This window comes from Ascaphus truei, chromosome 10 (genome assembly GCF_040206685.1).
Source record: "Ascaphus truei isolate aAscTru1 chromosome 10, aAscTru1.hap1, whole genome shotgun sequence".
In the NCBI taxonomy this organism is placed as follows: domain Eukaryota; kingdom Metazoa; phylum Chordata; class Amphibia; order Anura; family Ascaphidae; genus Ascaphus; species Ascaphus truei.
The window spans coordinates 60,683,346-60,705,120 of NC_134492.1; the positions used below are offsets into that span (position 1 = coordinate 60,683,346).

The 21,775-nt window shown below is 54.8% G+C and overlaps 1 protein-coding gene across 1 annotated transcript in view; it reads left to right on the forward strand.

Moving 5' to 3' along the window:
* The window catches only part of PTPRC (protein tyrosine phosphatase receptor type C), a 179,273-nt gene that overhangs the window by 100,819 nt on the left and 56,679 nt on the right, over positions 1 to 21,775 (forward strand). The window contains exon 13 of the mRNA XM_075617052.1: positions 6,778 to 6,971. Within this exon, the coding sequence (XP_075473167.1) occupies positions 6,778 to 6,971 (194 nt within the window). The remainder of the gene's footprint in view (positions 1 to 6,777; positions 6,972 to 21,775) is intronic.

A 21,775-nucleotide genomic window follows, 5' to 3' on the forward strand; every position in this document is an offset into this window, starting at 1 on the left:
CCTCATGGTGTCAGCAGAACCTCCCCTCTTGCTCACGCCTGCAGCAGAGTCCAGGCCTGCGTCTGCCATTCAGGTTAGGGCTATGAAGGGGGAAAACCCATAATGAGTACTGGCGCCTGATCTTAACAGGACTTACCGCAGTAGAAGGAAGGTAGGTATAGCCTGAGCTGTTTACAGGGGGCTACAGTAGCATCACACTTCTTTCTACTTTGACAGGAGGGAGAGGAAAGATCAGTGCAGGCTCTCAACACCGGCTCCCTTACAGAGACAGTGTGTCTGTATGGGAGGAGAGCGTGTGTGCACGTGTGTGTGAGGGAGGAGGAGAGAGTGTGTGTGTCTGTGTGGGGGAGAGAGTGTGTGCACGTGTGTGTGAGGGAGGGAGGGGGGGAGTGTGTGTCTGTGTGGGGGAGAGAGAGTGTGTGCACGTGTGTGAGGGAGGAGAGAGGAGAGAGAGAGTGTGTGTGCACGTGTGTGTGAGGGAGGAGGAGAGAGTGTGTGTGTCTGTGTGGGGGAGAGAGTGTGTGCACGTGTGTGTGAGGGAGGGAGGGGGGGAGCGTGTGTCTGTGTGGGGGAGAGAGAGTGTGTGCACGTGTGTGAGGGAGGAGAGAGGAGAGAGAGAGTGTGTGTGTGTCTGTGTGGGGGAGAGAGTGTGTGCACGTGTGTGAGGGAGGAGAGAGGAGAGAGAGAGTGTGTGTGTGTCTGTGTGGGAGGTGGGAGAGGGTGTGTCTGTGTGTAGGAGTGTGTCTGTGTGTGTGGCCGTGGGGAGTGGAAGAGTGTGTGTCTCTGTGTGAGGTAGGGGGAGAGAGAGTGCGTGTCTGTTTGCGGGAGGGGGAGAGAGTGTGTGTGCGTATGTGTGTGAGGGAGAGTGTGTGTGTGTGAGGGAGGGGCAGAGAGTGTGTGTGTCTGTCTATGTGGGAGAGTGTGTGTGTGGGGGAGTGGAAGAGTGTGTGTGTCTGTGTGAGGGAGAAAGAGAGAGCGTGTGAGGGAGAGTGTGAGGTAGGGGGAGAGAGAGTGTATCTGTACGGGGGAGGTTGAGAGAGCGTGTGTCTGTGTGTGAGGGGAGTGTGTGTGTGTGTGTGTATAGAAGAGAGAGGGGGAGAGGGAGCATAAGGGAGAAAGTGTGGGGGGAGGGAGCGTAAGGGGGAGAGTGTGGGGTGGGAGAAACACAAGAGTCGGGGGTGGGGGGTTCCCCAGAATTTCACAATCAAATTCTGAGGTTCCCTAAGCAAAACAAGGTTAAACCACGGCTCTAACGGAAGATACTTTTATTTGAAATTGGAGAATATTAGAATATTTGCTCACACAAAGAAAGGGGGAAATGGAAAGTATTAGAAAATTAAAAAAAAAAAAGATTTAAAAAATATGTAAAGATTTGAATTTTGACACATTTACCGTCTCTAAGCGTGACACGATGGGGGTCATTCACTAATGTCTCCCGGGTGCAAAAACAGCATTAGATTTAAACCTCAAACTGCTTTTAATAAAATTGCTTTTCTTTGATAAATCTGGGGCTGTTTTTTTCACCGGTTTATCCCCAGTTTTGAAGCCGGGACACCGTAGTACAGTATCAACATGGGAGCCCGAAACCTCCACCGTGTGTGTGCCGGGGGAACACTGTCTGCTGCTCAGCTAGTGACTGAGGGCTGTGTGTGAGGAGGGGAGGGCTGTGTGTGAGGGAGGGGGAGGGCTGTGTGTGAGGGAGGGGAGGGCTGTGTGTGAGGGAGGGGAGGGCTGTGTGTGAGGGAGGGGAGGGCTGTGTGTGAGGGGGGGAGGGCTGTGTGTGAGGGAGGGGGAGGGCTGTGTGTGAGGGAGGGGGAGGGCTGTGTGTGAGGGAGGGGAGGGCTGTGTGTGATGGAGGGGGGGGCTGTGTGTGAGGGAGGAGGGGGAGGGAGCGAGGGGAGGGCTGTGTGTGAGGGAGAGGGCTGTGTGTGAGTGAGGGGGGAGGACTGTGTGTGAGGGAGGGGGAGGGCTGTGTGTGAGGGAGGGGAGGGCTGTGTGTGAGGGAGGGGGAGGGCTGTGTGTGAGGGAGGGGAGGGCTGTGTGTGAGGGAGGGGAGGGCTGTGTGTGAGGGAGGGGAGGGCTGTGTGTGAGGGAGGGGAGGGCTGTGTGTGAGGGAGGGGAGGGCTGTGTGTGAGGGAGGGGAGGGCTGTGTGTGAGGGAGGGGAGGGCTGTGTGTGAGGGAGGGGGAGGGCTGTGTGTGAGGGAGGGGAGGGCTGTGTGTGAGGGAGGGGGAGGGCTGTGTGTAAGGGAGGGGAGGGCTGTGTGTGAGGGAGGGGAGGGCTGTGTGTGAGGGGGGGAGGGCTGTGAGGGAGGGGGAGGGCTGTGTGTGAGGGAGGGGGAGGGCTGTGTGTGAGGGAGGGGGGGGCAGTGTGTGAGGGAGGGGGGGCTGTGTGTGAGGGAGGGGGAGGAGGGGGAGGGAGCGAGGGTAGGGCTGTGTGTGAGGGAGGGTAGGGCTGTGTGTGAGGGAGGGTAGGGCTGTGTGTGAGGGAGGGTAGGGCTGTGTGTGAGGGAGGGGACGGCTGTGTGTGAGGGAGGGGGAGGGCTGTGTGTGAGGGAGGGGGAGGGCTGTGTGTGAGGGAGGGGGGGCTGTGTGTGAGGGAGGGGGAGGAGGGGGAGGGAGCGAGGGGAGGGCTGTGTGAGGGAGGGGAGGGCTGTGTGTGAGGGAGGGGAGGGCTGTGTGTGAGGGAGGGGAGGGCTGTGTGTGAGGGAGGGGAGGGCTGTGTGTGAGGGAGGGGAGGGCTGTGTGTGAGGGTGGGGAGGGCTGTGTGTGAGGAGGGGGAGGGCTGTATGTGAGGGAGGGGGAGGGCTGTGTGTGAGGGAGGGGGAGGGCTGTGTGTGAGGGAAGGGGAGGGCTGTGTGTGAGTGAGGGGGAGGAGGGGGGAGGGAGCGAGGGGAGGGCTGTGTGTGAGGGAGGGGGGGGGCTGTGTGTGAGGGAGGGAGAGGTCTGTGTGTGAGGGAGGGGGAGGGCTGTGTGTGAGGGAGGGGGAGGGCTGTGTGTGAGGGAGGGGGAGGGCTGTGTGTGAGGGAGGGGAGGGCTGTGTGTGAGGAGGGGGAGGGCTGTGTGTGAGGGAGGGGGAGGGCTGTGTGTGAGGGAGGGAGAGGGCTGTGTGTGAGGGAGTGGAGGGCTGTGTGTGAGGGAGGGGAGGGCTGTGTGTGAGGGAGGGGGAGGGCTGTGTGTGAGGGAGGGGGAGGGCTGTGTGTGAGGGAGGGGGAGGGCTGTGTGTGAGGGAGGGGAGGGCTGTGTGTGAGGGAGGGGAGGGCTGTGTGTGAGGGAGGGGAGGGCTGTGTGTGAGGGGGGGGAGGGCTGTGTGTGAGGGAGGGGAGGGCTGTGTGTGAGGGAGGGGGAGGGCTGTGTGTGAGGGAGGGGAGGGCTGTGTGTGAGGGGGGGGAGGGCTGTGTGTGAGGGGGGGGAGGGCTGTGTGTGAGGGAGGGGGAGGGCTGTGTGTGAGGGAGGGGAGGGCTGTGTGTGAGGGGGGGAGGGCTGTGTGTAAGGGAGGGGAGGGCTGTGTGTGAGGGGGGGAGGGCTGTGTGTGAGGGAGGGGTAGCGGAGGGGGATGGAGGTGAGGGCTGTGTGTGAGGAGGGTAGGGGAGGGGGAAGGAGGTGAGGGCTGTGTGTGAGGGAGGGGAGGGCTGTGTGTGAGGGAGGGGAGGGCTGTGTGTGAGGGAGGGGAGGGCTGTGTGTGAGGGAGGGGAGGGCTGTGTGTGAGGGGGGGAGGGCTGTGTGTGAGGGAGGGGGAGGGCTGTGTGTGAGGGAGGGGGAGGGCTGTGTGTGAGGGAGGGGAGGGCTGTGTGTGAGGGGGGGAGGGCTGTGTGTGAGGGAGGGGAGGGCTGTGTGTGAGGGAGGGGGAGGGCTGTGTGTGAGGTAGGGGGAGGGCTGTGTGTGAGGGAGGGGAGGGCTGTGTGTGAGGGGGGGGAGGGCTGTGTGTGAGGGAGGGGTAGCGGAGGGGGATGGAGGTGAGGGCTGTGTGTGAGGAGGGGAGGGCTGTGTGTGAGGGAGGGGGAGGGCTGTGTGTGAGGGAGGGGGAGGGCTGTGTGTGAGGGAGGGGAGGGCTGTGTGTGAGGGGGGGGAGGGCTGTGTGTGAGGGAGGGGGTGGGCTGTATGTGAGGGAGGGGGGGGCTGTGTGTGAGGGAGGGGTAGCGGAGGGGGATGGAGGTGAGGGCTGTGTGTGAGGAGGGGAGGGCTGTGTGTGAGGGAGGGGTAGGGGAGGGGGAAGGAGGTGAGGGCTGTGTGTGAGGAGGGGAGGGCTGTGTGTGAGGAGGGGAGGGCTGTGTGTGAGGAGGGGTAGGGGAGGGGGAGGAGGTGAGGGCTGTGTGTGAGGGAGGGGGGGGCTGTGTGTGAGGGAGGGAGAGGGCTGTGTGTGAGGGAGGGGGAGGGCTGTGTGTGAGGGAGGGCTCTGTGTGAGGGAGGGGAGGGCTGTGTGTGAGGGAGGGGCTGTGTGTGAGGGAGGGGGAGGGCTGTGTGTGAGGGAGGAGGGGGAGGGAGCGAGGGGAGGGCTGTGTGTGTGGAGGGGGAGGGAGGGGAGGGCTGTGTGTGTGGAGGGGGAGGGAGGGGAGGGCTGTGGGTGAGGAGAGGGCTGTGTGTGAGGAGGGGAGTGAGGAGGGGTAGGGGAGGGGGAAGGAGGTGAGGGCTGTGTGTGAGGAGGGGGAGGGCTGTGTGTGAGGAGGGGTAGGGGAGGGGGAAGGAGGTGAGGGCTGTGTGTGAGGAGGGGGAGGGCTGTGTGTGAGGAGGGGTAGGGGAGGGGGAAGGAGGTGAGGGCTGTGTGTGAGGAGGGGTAGCGGAGGGGGATGGAGGTGAGGGCTGTGTGTGAGGAGGGGAGGGCTGTGTGTGAGGAGGGGAGGGCTGTGTGTGAGGGAGGGGTAGGGGAGGGGGAAGGAGGTGAGGGCTGTGTGTGAGGAGGGGTAGGGGAGGGGGAAGGAGGTGAGGGCTGTGTGTGAGGAGGGGTAGGGGAGGGGGAAGGAGGTGAGGGCTGTGTGTGAGGAGGGGTAGGGGAGGGGGAAGGAGGTGAGGGCTGTGTGTGAGGAGGGGAGGGACTGTGTGAGAGGAGGGGTAGGGGAGGGGGAAGGAGGTGAGGGCTGTGTGTGAGGAGGGGGGGCTGTGTGTGAGGAGGGGGGGGGGCTGTGTGTGAGGAGGGGTAGGGGAGGGGGAAGGAGGTGAGGGCTGCGTGTGAGGAGGGGAGGGACTGTGTGAGAGGAGGGGTAGGGGAGGGGGAAGGAGGTGAGGGCTGTGTGTGAGGAGGGGGGGGCTGTGTGTGAGGAGGGGGGGCTGTGTGTGAGGAGGGGTAGGGGAGGGGGAAGGAGGTGAGGGCTGTGTGAGGAGGGGTAGGGGAGGGGGAAGGAGGTGAGGGCTGTGTGTGAGGAGGGGTAGGGGAGGGGGAAAGAGGTGAGGGCTGTGTGTGAGGAGGGGTAGGGGAGGGGGAAGGAGGTGAGGGCTGTGTGTGAGGAGGGGTAGGGGAGGGGGAAGGAGGTGAGGGCTGTGTGTGAGGAGGGGTAGGGGAGGGGGAAGGAGGTGAGGGCTGTGTGTGAGGAGGGGGAGGGCTGTGTGTGAGGAGGGTAGGGGAGGGGGAAGAAGGTGAGGGCTGTGTGTGAGGAGGGGGAGGGTTTGTGGCTTTAGTAAGAGAAGGGTGTGTGTGTGATGCGTGTGCGATGTGAGTGGGAGGAGGATGTGTGTGCGATATGAGGGGGGATGTGAGTGGGAAGAGGATGCGTGTGCGATGTGAGGGGGGATGTGAGTGGGAGGAGGATGCGTGTGCGATGTGAGGGGGATGTGAGTGGGAGGAGGATGACTGTGCGATGTGAGGGGGGATGTGAGTGGGAGGAGGATGCGTGTGCGATGTGAGAGGGGATGTGAGTGGGAGGAGGATGCGTGTGCGATGTGAGGGGGGATGTGAGTGGGAGGAGGATGCGTGTGCGATGTGAGGGGGGATGTGAGTGGGAGGAGGATGCGTGTGCGATGTGAGGGGGGATGTGAGTGGGAGGAGGATGCGTGTGCGATGTGAGGGGGGATGTGAGTGGGAGGAGGATGACTGTGCGATGTGAGGGGGGATGTGAGTGGGAGGGGGATGACTGTGCAATGTGAGGGGGGATGTGAGTGGGAGCAGGATGCGTGTGCGATGTGAGGGGGGATGTGAGTGGGAGGAGGATGTGTGTGCGATGTGAGGGGGGATGTGAGTGGGAGGAGGATGACTGTGCGATGTGAGGGGGGATGTGAGTGGGAGCAGGATGCGTGTGCGATGTGAGGGGGGATGTGAGTGGGAGCAGGATGACTGTGCGATGTGAGGGGGGATGTGAGTGGGAGCAGGATGCGTGTGCGATGTGAGGGGGGGTGTGAGTGGGAGCAGGATGACTGTGCGATGTGAGAGGGGAGGATGAGTGAGGTGTGATGTGCAGGGGTGAGATGAAACTCCGCCAAAGGCTTCCCTATAGTGCCGCCGACGGTGACACGATGGGTGACGTCACCCGTCGCCACCGGCGAAAGTTATGTTTCGCCGGTCGGCGGCATCGCGGGATTCCCGCAATTTGATTTGTTAAAGGGCCGTCACGTGACGCGACGGCCCTTGAAAAATCAAATTTTGCCGGCGCTGGGCGTTCACGACGTTGCTCCGTCGCTTGTCGCCGTGCGTGCACTATAAGCGCACGCGGCAGCGGTGGCAATGCTTTTGTTTTTTGGGCGAATCCGCGTCGCCGGCACTATAAGCGCGGCCTTAGTGACTAGGCCATTAAGTCTCTGTGGATAGTTAGTTTTGTGCATGTGACTAACGCATTGTGTCCCTGTCACAGAACCTGGCAACTTTACTTATGTTATATCAAATATTGGACCGAATAACGTTATCAACATCAAATGTGATGGTCCAATCAACAAAAATGGGCCGAGTGACAACTTTACCGTGACCATGGATGGCGAGCCGAGGCATTCTCAGGTCTGCGACTTCACCTTTAAGGACCTATATTATTTGACCAAATATAAGTTTAAGGTAAGAATACAATGAGCGTGTGAGTGTGTGTTATATATATTTTAGAGAACTGTACAGAATGTGTGTGTATATAAATATATACTGTATGTATGTGTGTGTTTGTAATATATATATATATATATATATATATATATATGTGTGTACTTAGTTTTTCACACATAGTGTATATATACATATATACATATATAGTCATGTGAAAAAGAAAGTACACCCTCTTTGAATTCTATGGTTTTACATATCAGGACATAATAACAATCATCTGTTCCTTAGCACGTCTTAAAATTAGGTAAATACAACCTCAGGTGAACAACACCACATGACATATTACACCGTGTCATGATTTATTTAACAAACATAAAGCCAAAATGGAGAAGCTATGTGTGAAAAACTAAGTACACCCTTACTGCTTCCATAGGAATTAAGATGCTAAGTAGCAGACAGGTGCTGCTAATCAAAGGCCCTTGATTACTTGATCATCAGCAAGTGTGACCACCTCTATAAAGCCGAAGGTTTAGCATTTTGCTGGTCTGGAGCATTCAGGTGTGTGTTTACACAATGCCAAGGAGGAAAGACATCAGCAATGATCTTAGAGAAGCAATTGTTGCTGCCCATCAATCTGGGAAGGGTTATGAGGCCATTTCCAAACAAATGAAAGTCCATCATTCTACAGTGAGAAAGATTATTCAAAGTGGAAAACATTCAAGACAATTGCCAATCTTCCCAGGAGTGGACATCCCAGCAAATTCACCCCAAGGTCAGACCGTGCAATGCTCAGAGAAATTGCAAAAAACCCTAGAGTTACATCTCAGACTCTACAGGCCTCAGTTAGCATGTTAAATGTTAAAGTTCATGACAGTACAATTAGAAAAAGATTGAACAAGTATGGTTTGTTTGAAAGGGTTGCCAGGAGAAAGCTGTGACGATAGCTTATGACAGGTTGTAAGTTTACACCAAATAACTGGGTTTGAACTGAACGAGGCTTAGATATAATAAATTGTATTTATGGTGCCAAGCGCTACTGCCTCAGGGTACCGGGTGGCAAAATCCACCACTGTGAGGATGTAGCGCTTCCCTGACCTGCTTGGAATCATAAGGGGTCCTATAAGGTCCATCGCTACCTTCTGGAAGGGTTCCCCTATTATCGGTAGGGGTCTCAGGGGTGATTTCACACGGTCGCCCTCCTTACCCACTCGCTGGCAGGCATCACAGGAGCGGCAGAAGTTGCTCACATCCCGGGATGCCCCCGGCCAGTAGTAACGCTGTGATAACCGGGCTCGCGTCCTGGTGACCCCCTGATGTCCCGCTAACGGAATAGAGTGAGCTATCCGTAACAATTGCTGTCAGTAACCCTGGGGCACTACTAGCTGTCGCTTACCGGTCACCCCCTCCTCTATCCCCGGGTTCCCTTCTTCTCTGTATAGGAGTCCCTTATGCCATGGGCAGTGCTCAGTGCCTTCCCCTGCCTGAGATTCGGACGCCCGAAGTCTCAAGCCGGCCAGGGTAGGGTCAGTCTTCACTGCCTCCCTAAACTGGGCTCCTAAGTCTGGCCACCCCCCAGTCAGGTCATTGTCAGGGGAAGGGGACAAGGTAAGGGGGAACAGTAAGTCAGCCTGTGGTTGCAACTGATCCTGGCTTACCTCCCCGGGCTCCTCTGTGCCCTCCGCTAACGTTGGTCCCAAAGGCTGGGGGACTGGAGCGGCCGCCGCCGGCATTGCCGCGGTCTGGCTCCGGTTAACGCCGCCACTGCAGCGGGCTGGGGCACACGGTCGTAGGTGCAGGTCATCGGTCCCAGATCGTTGCCCAAAAGAATTTCAGCATCCAAACCGGGTAAAACCCCCACCTCCCGCACACCCTTGCCCTCCTCCCAATCCAAAAAGATGGGGGCCATCTGCAAGAAACGTGGCTCTCTGTCGGCCACAGTGATCTGCTTCCCAGGGCCTGGGAGTAATTCCTCTGGCCGGACCATATCAGGTCGGACCAGGGTCACTTCAGCTCCTGAATCCAGCAAGCCGACTGCTTGCCGGTCACCGACTGTGACCGGGGTGAGATGTTTGCTCCGGCCGTCCGTCTGCTGCAGGTCTGAGCTGAGATGTCCTCCGCTCCTGGCTGTAGGCACCGATGAAACCGGGATAGGGGTGACATGGGACGTCTCGCTGGGAGTTGTTTCCATGACCGGTCCTGGTTCTTTGGTGGAAGCCACCCGCACGCGGGCTACTGGCTTCGCAGCTGGGGTGCGTTGCCCCCAATGGGGTCCGTTGGAACGCAGGGGTTCCGGGCAATCTGGTCTGAGGTGACCAGTGCTGTTACAGTTGTAGCACCGGAGCTCATGCCGGAGCTCTCCCGCCTTCTGTGAACTGCTGCCTGCAGGCGGCTTTTGGGTCCACTGGGGGGTACTCGCAACTTTCTTGGCCGGCGCCGCCGCCACTTTGGCTGGTGCCTTGGCGGTCATCTGGGATCGGCTGACCACATAGTCATCTGCCATCCTCGCCACCTCTATGTAAGTCATGGGCTTTTTGTCGTACACGCAAGCCCTCACCGCCGGCGGGCACTGCTGCATGAGCTGCTCCTGAAAGATGAGGTCCAGCAGGCGTTGGTAAGTCTTGGCCTCACAGCCCTCCACCCAGTGTAGCCCGTATAAAGCCATGCAGGTCACATAGGTGACGTAGGTCTCCTGAGGCTGCCTCTCCTCCAGCCGGAATTTACCCCGGTAAGCTTCAGGGGTAAAACCGTGCTGAAATAGCAAAAGTTCTTTCAGGTGGGCATAATCATCAGCATACTCCTCTGGAAGCGCTATCAATGTCTGTTTAGCCAAGCCGGAGAGTAGCGGGTCCAAGCGTGCAACCCTATGCTCGGGAAGCACCTTGTACCGCCGGCACTGCGTTAAAAGTTCTTTAAAAACATGTCGATCCGATCAGTGCCTTCCACGTACTTGGTGAGACTGTGCTTGTCCAGTTGGAGTTCATCTTTGCGGGTTTGGACCGGGGTGCAATAAGCGGGTCTGTTCACTGCCATAGAGATAAACTTTAGCCGCTCCTCTGCTGTCCCTCGGTCTCCCCACGTTGTAATCAGTGCCAACATTTCAGGGGTAAACGGACTGGTGGCCGCAGCCATCAGTGCCCTACCTGTCGCACTTGTCCCGGGAGGTGCACTCGTTCCCTCCCCGGAATCCTGCCGCCCCGGCACTGGGTTCAGTCCCTGATCTCTGGGCGGCTGTACAAGGGCGAGCTGAGCCGTATCCTGAGACTCTGCACGCCGGGCTTCATAATCCGTGATTGCGGCAATCATGTCTGCGTCCTCCTGGTCCTCATATTCCAGTCCATATTCACGGCACTTGTCTTTTAGCTGAATTCTAGTCCTCAGGTAGTAGACGTTTTCCGCTTCACTCATGGTTCTGGGTCGCAGCAGTGAGGTGGTGTGACAACTTGCGTTACTTGTTGCACTACCGTGTGTTCAATATCTTTAGTCCCAGGAACTTGCAATTACCATCAAGTTCCCACTGGATCACAGTACCCCGCAGAATGCTGTAATCCAGGTCCAGTTCAGTCCCGCCGCTGCCACCAGTTAACTTAATAGCCTGTGACGATAGCCTATGACAGGTTGTAAGTTTACACCAAATAACTGGGTTTGAACTGAACGAGGCTTAGATATAATAAATTGTATTTATTCCTTTGGATAGGTGAACACATGATATAGTACAGTAACAAGACAAGAAGTACACTTACTTTGGGGATGGGGGATGAGAAGTACACTACCGACACACTTTATTGAAGTGTGGTCGGTACCGCAAGCCGGGAAATCTCCCGGCTTGCTAGTGGCCGCCCCTCGGCATGCCGCGCGTCATAGACGCGCGGTCACGCGTCATCGGGAGCGTGCGCCCCCTGCACGCGTGTCCAGGGGCTCCCCGAGGGAGCCCTGGTGTCCCGCGATCGCGGGACAGCGGCAGGGGGTTCCGGGGGACCCGGCGGACCCGGCAGCGGTAGGGAGAGCGCCCCGATCGGAGGGCGCTCTTCCGCTGCTTCGGCGCGCGCCCGTCACACTCGGGCACGCGCCAGGCTACTGCTGCGGCACAGAACGGGCAAATGCTCGAATAAACTGTGCCGCAGCAGTATCTTGCATAGCAATTCTCTCGCAATCAGGTAACAATTCAGATGATATCAGAAGACAAAGGATAAAGGGTGGGCAACAGTTTATAAACCTTTTGTAACCCTATCCTTAACATTAAGTACAGGTGATTGGCCTTCAATTACCTCTAGCCACTCATTAACGTGGGAACACATTTTGATCCATGCCCCCCTGCTAGTTGGCACATGCGCATTAGAACTCTGGGGTCTCATTTCTGTAGCCCCTCATCTGCATCAGGAATGCCAGCCAGTCTACCAAACGGAATTCCTGGCAGGATACGCTTTGTTGTAAGTTGTGAAATGGGACACTTACAGCCTGCTCTGGTTTGAGTAATCTCCGCCCTCATGTAAACAGTGGAGGTGATAAACTCCTTTGAACAGCACTTAAATTCTAGACATTGGGACGCTTCTCTGACCATCTGCTGCCTGATGGCCAAAGGAATTTCCTCTGGGTTTTGTCCATACCTTGGGACACAGTATTAAAGATAAAACACAAACATATTAAAATATCCGGTTCCGTTGGGTCCAGCGGGTCCAAACATCCCAGTTCTCAATGCCGGAACTGGGACACCGTATGGTCCAATTTGCGACTTGCTACGACCTTCGGAACCGGAGTTACACAAATACACCTTAAACCGTTTCCTATTTTAATACAAAAAACTCCGCTGTAAATGAAATCACGGTTTTTCACTAAATCCCCATTGAAAACAACGGGCTGCGCCGCCATAGACTTTCAATGGCAAACCGCCGCCGTTGGCGGCTATGGGAATCCGCCGCCATAGACTTTCAACGGGGCGACGCCGCCGTTGAAGTCAATGGGGGTTTTCCGCCATAGCCGGTCAATGGAGATTGGCCGCCATTGTAGTCTATGGGAAAAGTCCCGAACTTTCAAGGGGGTCCATACTACGTCGGGTTGGTCCAAGAGGGTCAAGGATGGTTCTGCAGCGATGCCGGAACAGTGGCTACAGATACCCCAAACCCTGATCCTCTGGACCCTCCGGAACCGGAGCTATGGATTCCTAAATTTCAGCTTTACACACTTAGCCGTTTTCCTGAGCTGTTTCTGCCGCCGCCATTGGAACCTATGGCGCGACGCGCTCTTCTCGGTTTGACCCTTATCGGGGGTCCAGGATACGCGGACCCGGTTGTGGTCGAGTGGGGGGAGGTCTAGGAACTAGGGACAGAAAGAATTTTATTCCTAGGGGCCCTAGAACTGTTTATTCCCACGCCACTTGTCGTTGAACTTGACTAATAAGTGATCAAAGCTCTCTTTTAGAAAAAGTATCCGCTTTGCGGTTTTGCAGTTTGGACGGCAGCCAACTCATTCCTGGAAAGCTCCTTCGAGGGATCTCCATTGAAGTCAATGAGCCCATTGACTTACAATGGGAAACCGCCGCTCCTCCTCTCGGACGCCATCTGCTGGCTTCACAGGAAACAGGGCCAAAACAGCAAGATTCACCATTGAAACGCATGGAGCTCCAATGGCGGCCTATGGGACCCTGCAAAATGGTGCCTGAAAAGGCGGGAAAATTACACAAAGGGCTATAATCACTAAAGAACTATTAACCCTTGTACTCCCGGATGGATCCTACTGTGTGTGTGATGCAGACACTGATTAAACCAGATGTTACAATAAAGCATGGGAACAGGGGAATATACATTTTCATGTCATAACAAGGGTTAAATCACATTTCTGGACCTCAGCCCAGTTAACCCCTTGTCTCCCTGGTGAGGTCAGGGGATGGCCAAATGGGGTGCAACCCCTTTAATACCGGGCCACCCCCGTTCTCCCTCTACAAAAGCCTCTTCTCTCTAAAAAGGACATGGCAGCACGGCTTAGGTTTGCAAAGTTGCACCTGAACAAACCGCAAGACTTCTGGAACAATGTCCTTTGGACAGACGAGACCAAAGTGGAGATGTTTGGCCATAATGCACAGCTCCACGTTTGACGAAAACCAAACACAGCATATCAGCACAAACACCTCATACCAACCGTCAAGCACGATGGTGGGGGGTGATAATTTGGGCTTGTTTTTGCAGCCACAGGACCTGGGAACCTTGCAGTCATTGAGTGGACCATGAACTCCTCTGTATACAAAGTATTCTAGTGTCAAATGTGAGGCCATCTGTCCGACAGCAAAAGCTTGGACGAAATTGGGTCATGCAACAGGACAATGATCCCAAGCACACCAGCAAATTTACAACAGAATGGCTGAAAAAGAGAAGAATCAAGGTGTTGCAATGGCCCAGTCAAAGTCCAAACCTCAACCCGATTGAAATGCTGTGGCTGGACCTTAAGAGAGCTGTGCATAAACACATGCCCACAAATCTCAATGAACTGAAGCAACGTTGTAAAGAAGAGTGGGACAAAATTCCTCCACAATGATGTGAGAGACTGATAAAGTCATACAGAAAACGATTACTTCAAGTTATTGCTGCTAAAGGTGGTTCTACAAGCTATTGAATCATAAGGTGTACTTAGTTTTTCACACATGGCTTCTCCATTTTGGCTTTATAATTAAATAAATTATAATTAAATAGATTAAATAAATTATATATATAAATAAATATATTAAATATATAAATAAATTATAGTTAAATAAATCATGACGGTGTAAGATGTCATGTGTTGTTGTTCATCTGAGGTTGTATTTACCTCATTTTTGACCTGCTAAGGAACAGATGATTGTTATTATGTCCTTAAATGTAAAACCATAGAATTCAAAGAGGGTGTACTTTCTTTTTCACCCAACTGTATATATATCTCATAAATGAATAGACGATACCGTTTTGTGGCTAACAAAATGCTTTTATTTGTGCGAGCTTTCGAGATACACTGATCTCTTCTTCCGGCGATGTTACAATGGATAAAGCAAGTTAGGTTTAACGTAAAAACAGTGCATATAGGAATGTTATCTGTGACCTAAACCTAACACCTAACACTGTGTAGTATACGATTTATGACTTGAGGTGTTAAATAATCCCTGAATGTTAGTGATGTAAGAGTGTGTGCTTGCGCTTCTTTGTGTTTTGTTTATATATATATATATTAATGTGTGTGTACAATGGCGAGAAAAAGTTTGTGAACCACTTAATCTTTTCATATATTTCAAACCTAAAATGTTTTTAGATCTTAATCTAAGTCCTAATAATAGATACAGATAACTTGATCAAACAAATGGCACAAAAACATGATACTTTTTCAACATTTATTTTTCTACAAATTATTCAACATTCACTATCCACGTGTGAGAAAGTAAGTGACCCTTTAGATTCAGTACCTGGTGGCGCCCCCTTTAGATTGAGTACCTGGTGGCGCCTCCTTTGAGCAGCAATAACTTCAACAGCGTTTCCTGTAACTGCTGGTCAGTCTCTCACATCGGGTTTGAGGAATTCTGGCCCATTCTTCTTTACAGATCTGCTTCAGCTCAATGACATTTGAGAGCTTCCTTGCATGGACAGCTCACTTCAGGTCCTGCCACGACATGGTTTAGTCTGCACACAGTCACTTGGCTCACAACAGCTCCATGCAACATTACCTACAGTACCTCTGTGATAATGAACCTGCTAGGTATCTCAACTCTGTTCTTTCTTGTGACCTCGTGGAAATGTTACGCTCTCTATCCATTAAACTCCTCCCTCCTGGCACACACCCAATATCATTATACACCCTGGATTACTGAAAAGCCTGGCACTATCTGCTGAATGTTGGTGGAGAACTCTGAAAACCAGCACACCAACCACCACTCACTCTAACGGCAAACATCACAAATTTACAGCTTGCAAACAACTATTCAAATTTCTACTCCTACTGTTACTCTCTTTAGCAGGTGATATTGAACTTAACCCAGGCCCTCTCTTTTCAACTCTTTTCCATACTGTACACCTGAAAATATCCCCTTCAAATTCCAAAAAGGTCTATCTGTCGCCCATATAAATATCCGGAGCCTGCTGTCCAAACTGGATGAACTAAGGGCATGGTGCCTTATGCATAAACTCAAAGCCATCGTTCTCACAGAAAATGGCTAACCCCTAAAACTCTCGATGCAAATATCGCCATTCAGGGAAGATAGGTCAAAGAGAGGAGGGGTATTATTTTATATTGCAGACACCTTACAATTTACGCTGTTAAATTGCCCCCAAACCCACCCTCTTTTGAAATCCTAGTTGGCAAAATCTGCCTCCCCTTTTCTAAGCCCTTCCTGATTGCTGGCATCTACCGTCCCCTTAAATCCCCTCTACAGTCCCTGACTGATATCACCCAGCTTCTTGGCTCAATAAAGGCTTAGTGTGCCTACCTACTGCGAGGGTTACTTACACCCCCGTAACAAACTGAGACGACACAGTTTTGTTGAAGTAATAATTGGTCACAGCTTTATTGTTTTAACAATACCTGCAAATAACTGTCAGCCATAATCTTAGTCCTTTGTCATCCCTATTCTCGGTATCTTCCGGCGGGGGGAGCCCTCCTCCACCCTCCCTAATCTACCGTCCACCAGGAGAGACACTCTCCACTGCCCCGTCATCCACTCACCCTAAGTCCCCCTTATCAGAGCCGCCTGGGCCTAACCGCATAGGATAGAGCCCGGCTGCTTAAGATTGGTGCCAGGGGTACAGCGACCGACCGCCTGCGTCGGCGCCTCCAGCCCGCACAATCTTTTCAGGGGGACCGTTACCTGGCGGCCCATCCGCATCAGGTGGACCCCCATTTCGGGTATTCACGTGTCCCTACGATGACTGGCCTGACATTTTCGCCACCCGGGGGACCAAATAAGGCCACTTACTGGGGACTCACCCCACACCCCAAGCTGTGACCCTAAACCCTGACCGCTTGCAAACGCCCGCGCATGTTATTAATACAAATTGTCCACGCCCTCGCGCTTCCCACTGTGAAGACAGAAAGCACGTTAGACTGCACCATTATTTTGTTACTCCTATTCTAAAGGCTCCAAGGAAGCCAAGGTGAAAGCCGCTCCAACTAACATGATTTCCAAAGGCCAAATCGCTCAATCCTTTTGCCCCCACTGCTACAGATAATTTGGGTAGGTCAAACCTCTTTCCTGCGCGCCTGGGGCTGCCCGCCTAAATGCAGGTCAGTTAAAGCGAGATAGTGCGTCTGTGATTACATTGAGCTTCCCTGGGACATCTTTTGCTTTAAAGTTTATATTCCCCTGCATGTACTGCAAGACCAGTCTGCATAATAACCTTGTCACTGGGTGTGACGATGCTGTTCACTGACGCAACTAACCCCAAATTATCTGACCAGAATATTATATGCCTGTTTGCCAATCCCTTGGCCCGTAACTCCACTGCTACTATAATGGGGAACTACTCCAGGAAAGCCATGTTCTTAGTTAGCCCCGTCTCCCCCCAGTCAACTGGCCATGGACCCGCACACCACTCCTCCTTAACCCTAACCCTAACGCGTCCGTGAATAACTGCAGGGCATCGCTGGTCTCGCTGTCCGTAACCCACAGCCTTCTCCCATTAAATTGACTGAGAAAACCACCCCCCATACCTCCAGGTCTGCCCTCAGCTCCCTGGTGATTCGCATATGGTGTTGGGGCTTCCCCACCCCCGCAGTGGCCCTTTCTAAGCTGCGGTTAAACATCCTGCCCAAGGGTATTACTCGGCAGGTGAAGTTTAGCAGACCCAGCAGTGACTGCATTTATTTCAGGGTCACCTTCCTGGCCTCCCTGACCTAGTTCTAAGGTTCCTGACTTTGTCCGCTGGTAAGCGTGATTCTCTTGCCCGCGTGTCAACCTCTATCCCGAGGAATGACAGTCTCTTATTCATTTATAAAATATTTTACCAGGAAGTAATACATTGAGAGTTACCTCTCGTTTTCAAGTATGTCCTGGGCACAGAGTTAAGACAAGTACAGTTACATAAATGAGCAGGGTATACATTATATACAAGAGATTGCGGCACAGTTAGAGATAATATATATTATGGGCGTATGTAACCGGTACAGACCAGGTTATATTGTGAGTATCCTGTTGGGCCCTCAGTTTTCTCCTCTGCTATGGGAACCCCCAATTCCTTCATAAACCCCTTACTACTCTCTGGCAGCCTGTCACATAGCAGGGGGACCCCCCAGCAGGAAATCATCCGGATAGTGCGCAACTGTGCTAGTCCCCGTCTGACTGACTGCGCACCAGCGTAGGAAAGTACTAAATGCTTCAAAGTAGGCGCATGAAATAGCGCAACCCATGGGGAGACGTCTATCAATGTAATACGCCCCTCAAATTTGCACCCTGTGACTCTGAGGCTGCTGGGGGCCGAAGGTAACAGCCGAAAGGCTGATTCTATGTCAATTTTAGCCAATCATGCTCCCCCCGTATGTTTTAATTATTCCTATGGCGGTGCCGAATGGTTGTTAATGTTCCCGGCGTAGCTGCAGGTCTATGGCACCATTTACAGACCCACCTCGATAGGGCAGGTGTTGTATTAGTCTGAATTTGCCCGGGGTTTTTTGTATGTGTGCATATATCGTGGCAGATTTCAGATTTTGGCTCACTCGCCTTGCTTGTACAGCACCCCCCCCCCCCCCCACATTGGTATGTGAAACCCCCCTTTGGACCCCTCCTCCAGCTCTCTCCCGGTCAGAGTACCCCATTAACCAATGGCACAAAACCACTAAGGCTGACCGGTGTTGGGGCCTTTGTTAGGGTCACGCCCTCTCCCCTGTTTGGGGTTGCCCCCGTATTTATCATACCTGGTCTGTATTGCATTCAAGTATTTCATTACATTATGCATTTGTTTTGGATGTTTTGAAAGGAAAACAGTCCCCGAAACCAGTGAAACCCAGTATCCAGTCTGCATTACTCCTCCCAACCTGTACTTTCGGGTGATTCCCCCGTGGCCAGTGGCAGTGGGGCTGCCCGTGGCTCCAGGGCTGGATGGTGTGCAGCAGGGGGGGGGAGGGGGGTCTGGGGAGAAGGGTGGGGGGGGGGGGTGCTCCTGGGCATCCAGGGGGTGTGCAGCTGGGCATCCAGGGGGTAGGCAGCTGGGCATCCAGAGGGTGTGCAGCTGGGCATCCAGAGGGTGTGCAGCTGGGCATCCAGAGGGTGTGCAGCTGGGCATCCAGAGGGTGTGCACCTGGGCATCCAGGGGGTGTGCAGCTGGGCATCCAGGGGGTGTGCAGCTGGGCATCCAGAGGGGTGTGCAGCTGGGCATCCAGAGGGTGTGCAGCTGGGCATCCAGAGGGTGTGCAGCTGGGCATCCAGAGGGTGTGCACCTGGGCATCCAGGGGGTGTGCAGCTGGGCATCCAGGGGGTGTGCAGCTGGGCATCCAGAGGATGTGCAGCTGGGCATCCAGAGGGTGTGCACCTGGGCATCCAGGGGGTGTGCAGCTGGGCATCCAGGGGGTGTGCACCTGGGCATCCAGGGGGTGTGCAGCTGGGCATCCAGGGGGTGTGCACCTGGGCATCCAGGGGGTGTGCACCTGGGCATCCAGGGGGTGTGCACCTGGGCATCCAGGGGGTGTGCAGCTGGGCATCCAGGAGGGAGGTGGTGGTATGTGTGCAGCCAGGGAGGGGGGGTCTCGCACGGCTGTGAGGGGCTATGGGGACTGAGGAGGTTTATGGCTCATGGGTGGAGCGGTGAGGGAGGGGATAAATGCAGCGATGTCTCTCTCACCTCCCTGGCAGGCTGCAGCCGGATGGCTTCTCCCTCCCTGCACAGCTGAGGAGCCGGCACCGGGGTGAGGCTGGGGGAGGTGGAGCTTCCTCTCCGTGCTGCTGCTTCTCCTGTTCCTGCGGCTGCCGGTGCAGTAAGGCGTCGGGCTCTGGTCCTGGCGCTCTCTCCTATGGGCCGGTCTCTGGCAGAGGACGGATGAGCTGTGGGGGAATCCATGGCGCCACCGGGACACAGGAACCTCTTCCCCTCACCTCAAAAACAAAATAAAATCAGTGAGCAGCTCCTGCATGTGCAGGGTTTAAATAGCCGCCCGAGTACCCCCCTCCACTCCCTTCCTTGGCGCGCGCGAGAATCCTGCAACCCTGGTGAGGGGGGGGGGTTTGGGGGTGTGGGGGGGGGGGAGGAGAGCCCTTTTGTGAGCTACGGCCCATGCAGGCCTCTGCCTTACTTTTCCTCTCTGAATGAGAAGAGTGAGCTGCTAGTTCTTGTTTCAACTACAATTGTCTCGACCCTAAAAACAACAAAATCCAGATACAACTCAAGTCACTTAACCTAACGCAACTCATTTCCCAACCCACACGGACAAGCCTGAAATCTCACAACCATTCCTTGCTGGACTGGATTCTCTCCTGTAGTCCCCGCAGAATCCAATCCTCTGGCATCCTTCCAGACATTTCCAGTGACCAGGCAACAGTGGTGCAGGAGAACAGTACAAATCAGTCAACCCGCGCTCGTGCTTCCTTGCGGAGCCATCATCGTTCAGGAAAGACACTCGGCTGTTCAGTTGCCACTGACCTTTCCACGGAACCTAGAGTTGCTTTCACCTAGCCAGCTCCAATGGAGGTAGTGGTTTAGCTGCCGAGACACGGCGATCGTGGTGGACTACTCCATACGGGTATCGCGAGAGGACGCAACCCGGAAGTGACATCGGAGTACTGCAGAGCCAGTTGGTCCCAGCGCGCGGGACTGCTCTGTGAGCTCGGCGTCTGCCTCGTGGTCTCGTAACAGCTTGTGCCAGATGATCTGAACCTTTACTGCTGGAATACCTCATTTTACATTATGTTATTATATTTTTGAATACATCTTTACCCTTGGTGCGCTGCGGTGCCTTTGTTTTTTGCAATAGTGCAGGGGAGCGCAAACTTTTAGTGCTGCTCCCCCCTGTCTCTCTTCCCCCCGGCTCTCGCGTCGTCCCTCCCCCCCGCCTACCTTCATCCGCGTCAGATGACACTGCGGGGTCATGTCACGTCAAGTGACCCGCGTGTGACGTCACTTCACATGGCGCCGCTGCGACATTTGACGCCTCGTTGCCATGGCAACGCAACACCGCCGGATGAATCCTGGTAAGTAAACAGTTGCAGGGGCCTCACGCGATCCCCATGCGTGGGGGGAAAGCACGGGGCCCCCCATACAACACCCACTCTCTCCAGGGCTGCAGCGGAGGTAGGGGACTGAAGGGGGAACCCAGGGGGTCACTCTCAGAGTTTTATCACCAGCATATAACTTTTTTTGCATTTCTGTTGGTGGTGGGCTGCGCTTGGAGACGCCTTGGAAGTCTTTTTGAAGAGCGGCATCGTTTAAATTTTGTGACGTCACTGACGCTGTGTTCTTGTTTTTTATATATATCATATAAAAATATTACTTGTGAGCACATTCACATGCCTTTGACAGGTCTGCAACCCCGCTTTTCACCATTATCACCTAGCATACAGTGCTTCCACTGCAGCAAGGGATTCTGGGAAATGACATGCTAATGAGCACACAGTGCCACCTTTGTCTCAAGTCCACATTACATGGAAAACCCTTAAGCCAATGCATGCTCCTTTAAACACAGCTTTTAAACATAGCCTGGAATGAGATGCAAAGCCAATAAACCCACTCACAGACAGACTGTTTCGACCTTGTGGGTCTCATCAGTGTGAGGTTGGTTGTACTGGCTGTGCAATTTGATGTGTCTGTGTATATATATATATATATAGCAGAAAATATCCGTGTTAGTCCAGTTACGATAGTGCAGAATAAATGAGTTCTTCAGTATTAGGTGATACCTTTTGCTTGACCTGAAAAAGAGAGGAGAACTCTCGGAAGCTTGTCCTATGACATCAATTGTTAGTCCAATAAAAAAGGTATCACCTAATACTGAAGAACTCATTTATTCTGCACTATATATATATATATATACACTAGCTGATATACCCGGCGTTGCCCGGGCGTAGAAGGGCAGGGGGCATGGAGTGGAAGGGCGAGGGGGGCAAAGGGGCGTGGAAGGGTGGGGAGGGCAAAGGGCAGGGGGGCAAAGGGCACGGAGGGGCGGGGTGCAAAGGGCAGGGAGGGGCGGGGGGGCCAAAGGGCAGGGAGGGGCGGGGGGCCAAAGGGCAGGGAGGGGTGGGGGGGCCAAAGGGCAGGGAGGGGCGGGGGGCCAAAGGGGCAGGGAGGGGCAGGGGGGCCAAAGGGCAGGGGGGCTAAGGGCAGGGAGGGGCAAGAGGGCAGGGAGGGAAGGGGGGCAGGGAGGGCGGAGGGGCAAGAGGGCAGGGAGGGAAGGGGGGCAGGGAGGGCAAGAGGGCAGGGGGGCAAGAGGGCAGGGAGGGAGGGAGGTGGGCAAAGGGCAGGGGGGCAAGAGGGCAGGGTGGGAGGGGGGAAAAGGGCAGGGAGGGGCAGGGGGGCCAAAGGACAGGGAGGGGCGGGGGGCTAAGGGCAGGGGGCAAAGGTCAGGGGGAGGGAGGGCAGGGGGCAAAGGTCAGGGGGAGGGAGGGCAGGGGGCAAAGGGCATTGGGAGGGAGGGCAGGGGGGGCAAAGGGCAGGGGGCAAAGGGCAGGGGGAGGGAGCCGCGGGGGGCAAAGCGCGTTAGGAGGGAGGGCAGGGGGGGCAAAGGGCATTAGGAGGGAGGGCAGGGGGCAAAGGGCATTAGGAGGGAGGGCAGGGGGGCAAAGGGCATTAGGAGGGAGGGCAAGGGGGCAAAGGGCATTGGGAGGGAGGGCAGGGGGGGCAAAGGGCATTGGGAGGGAGGGCAGGGGTGGGCAAAGGGCATTGGGAGGGAGGGCA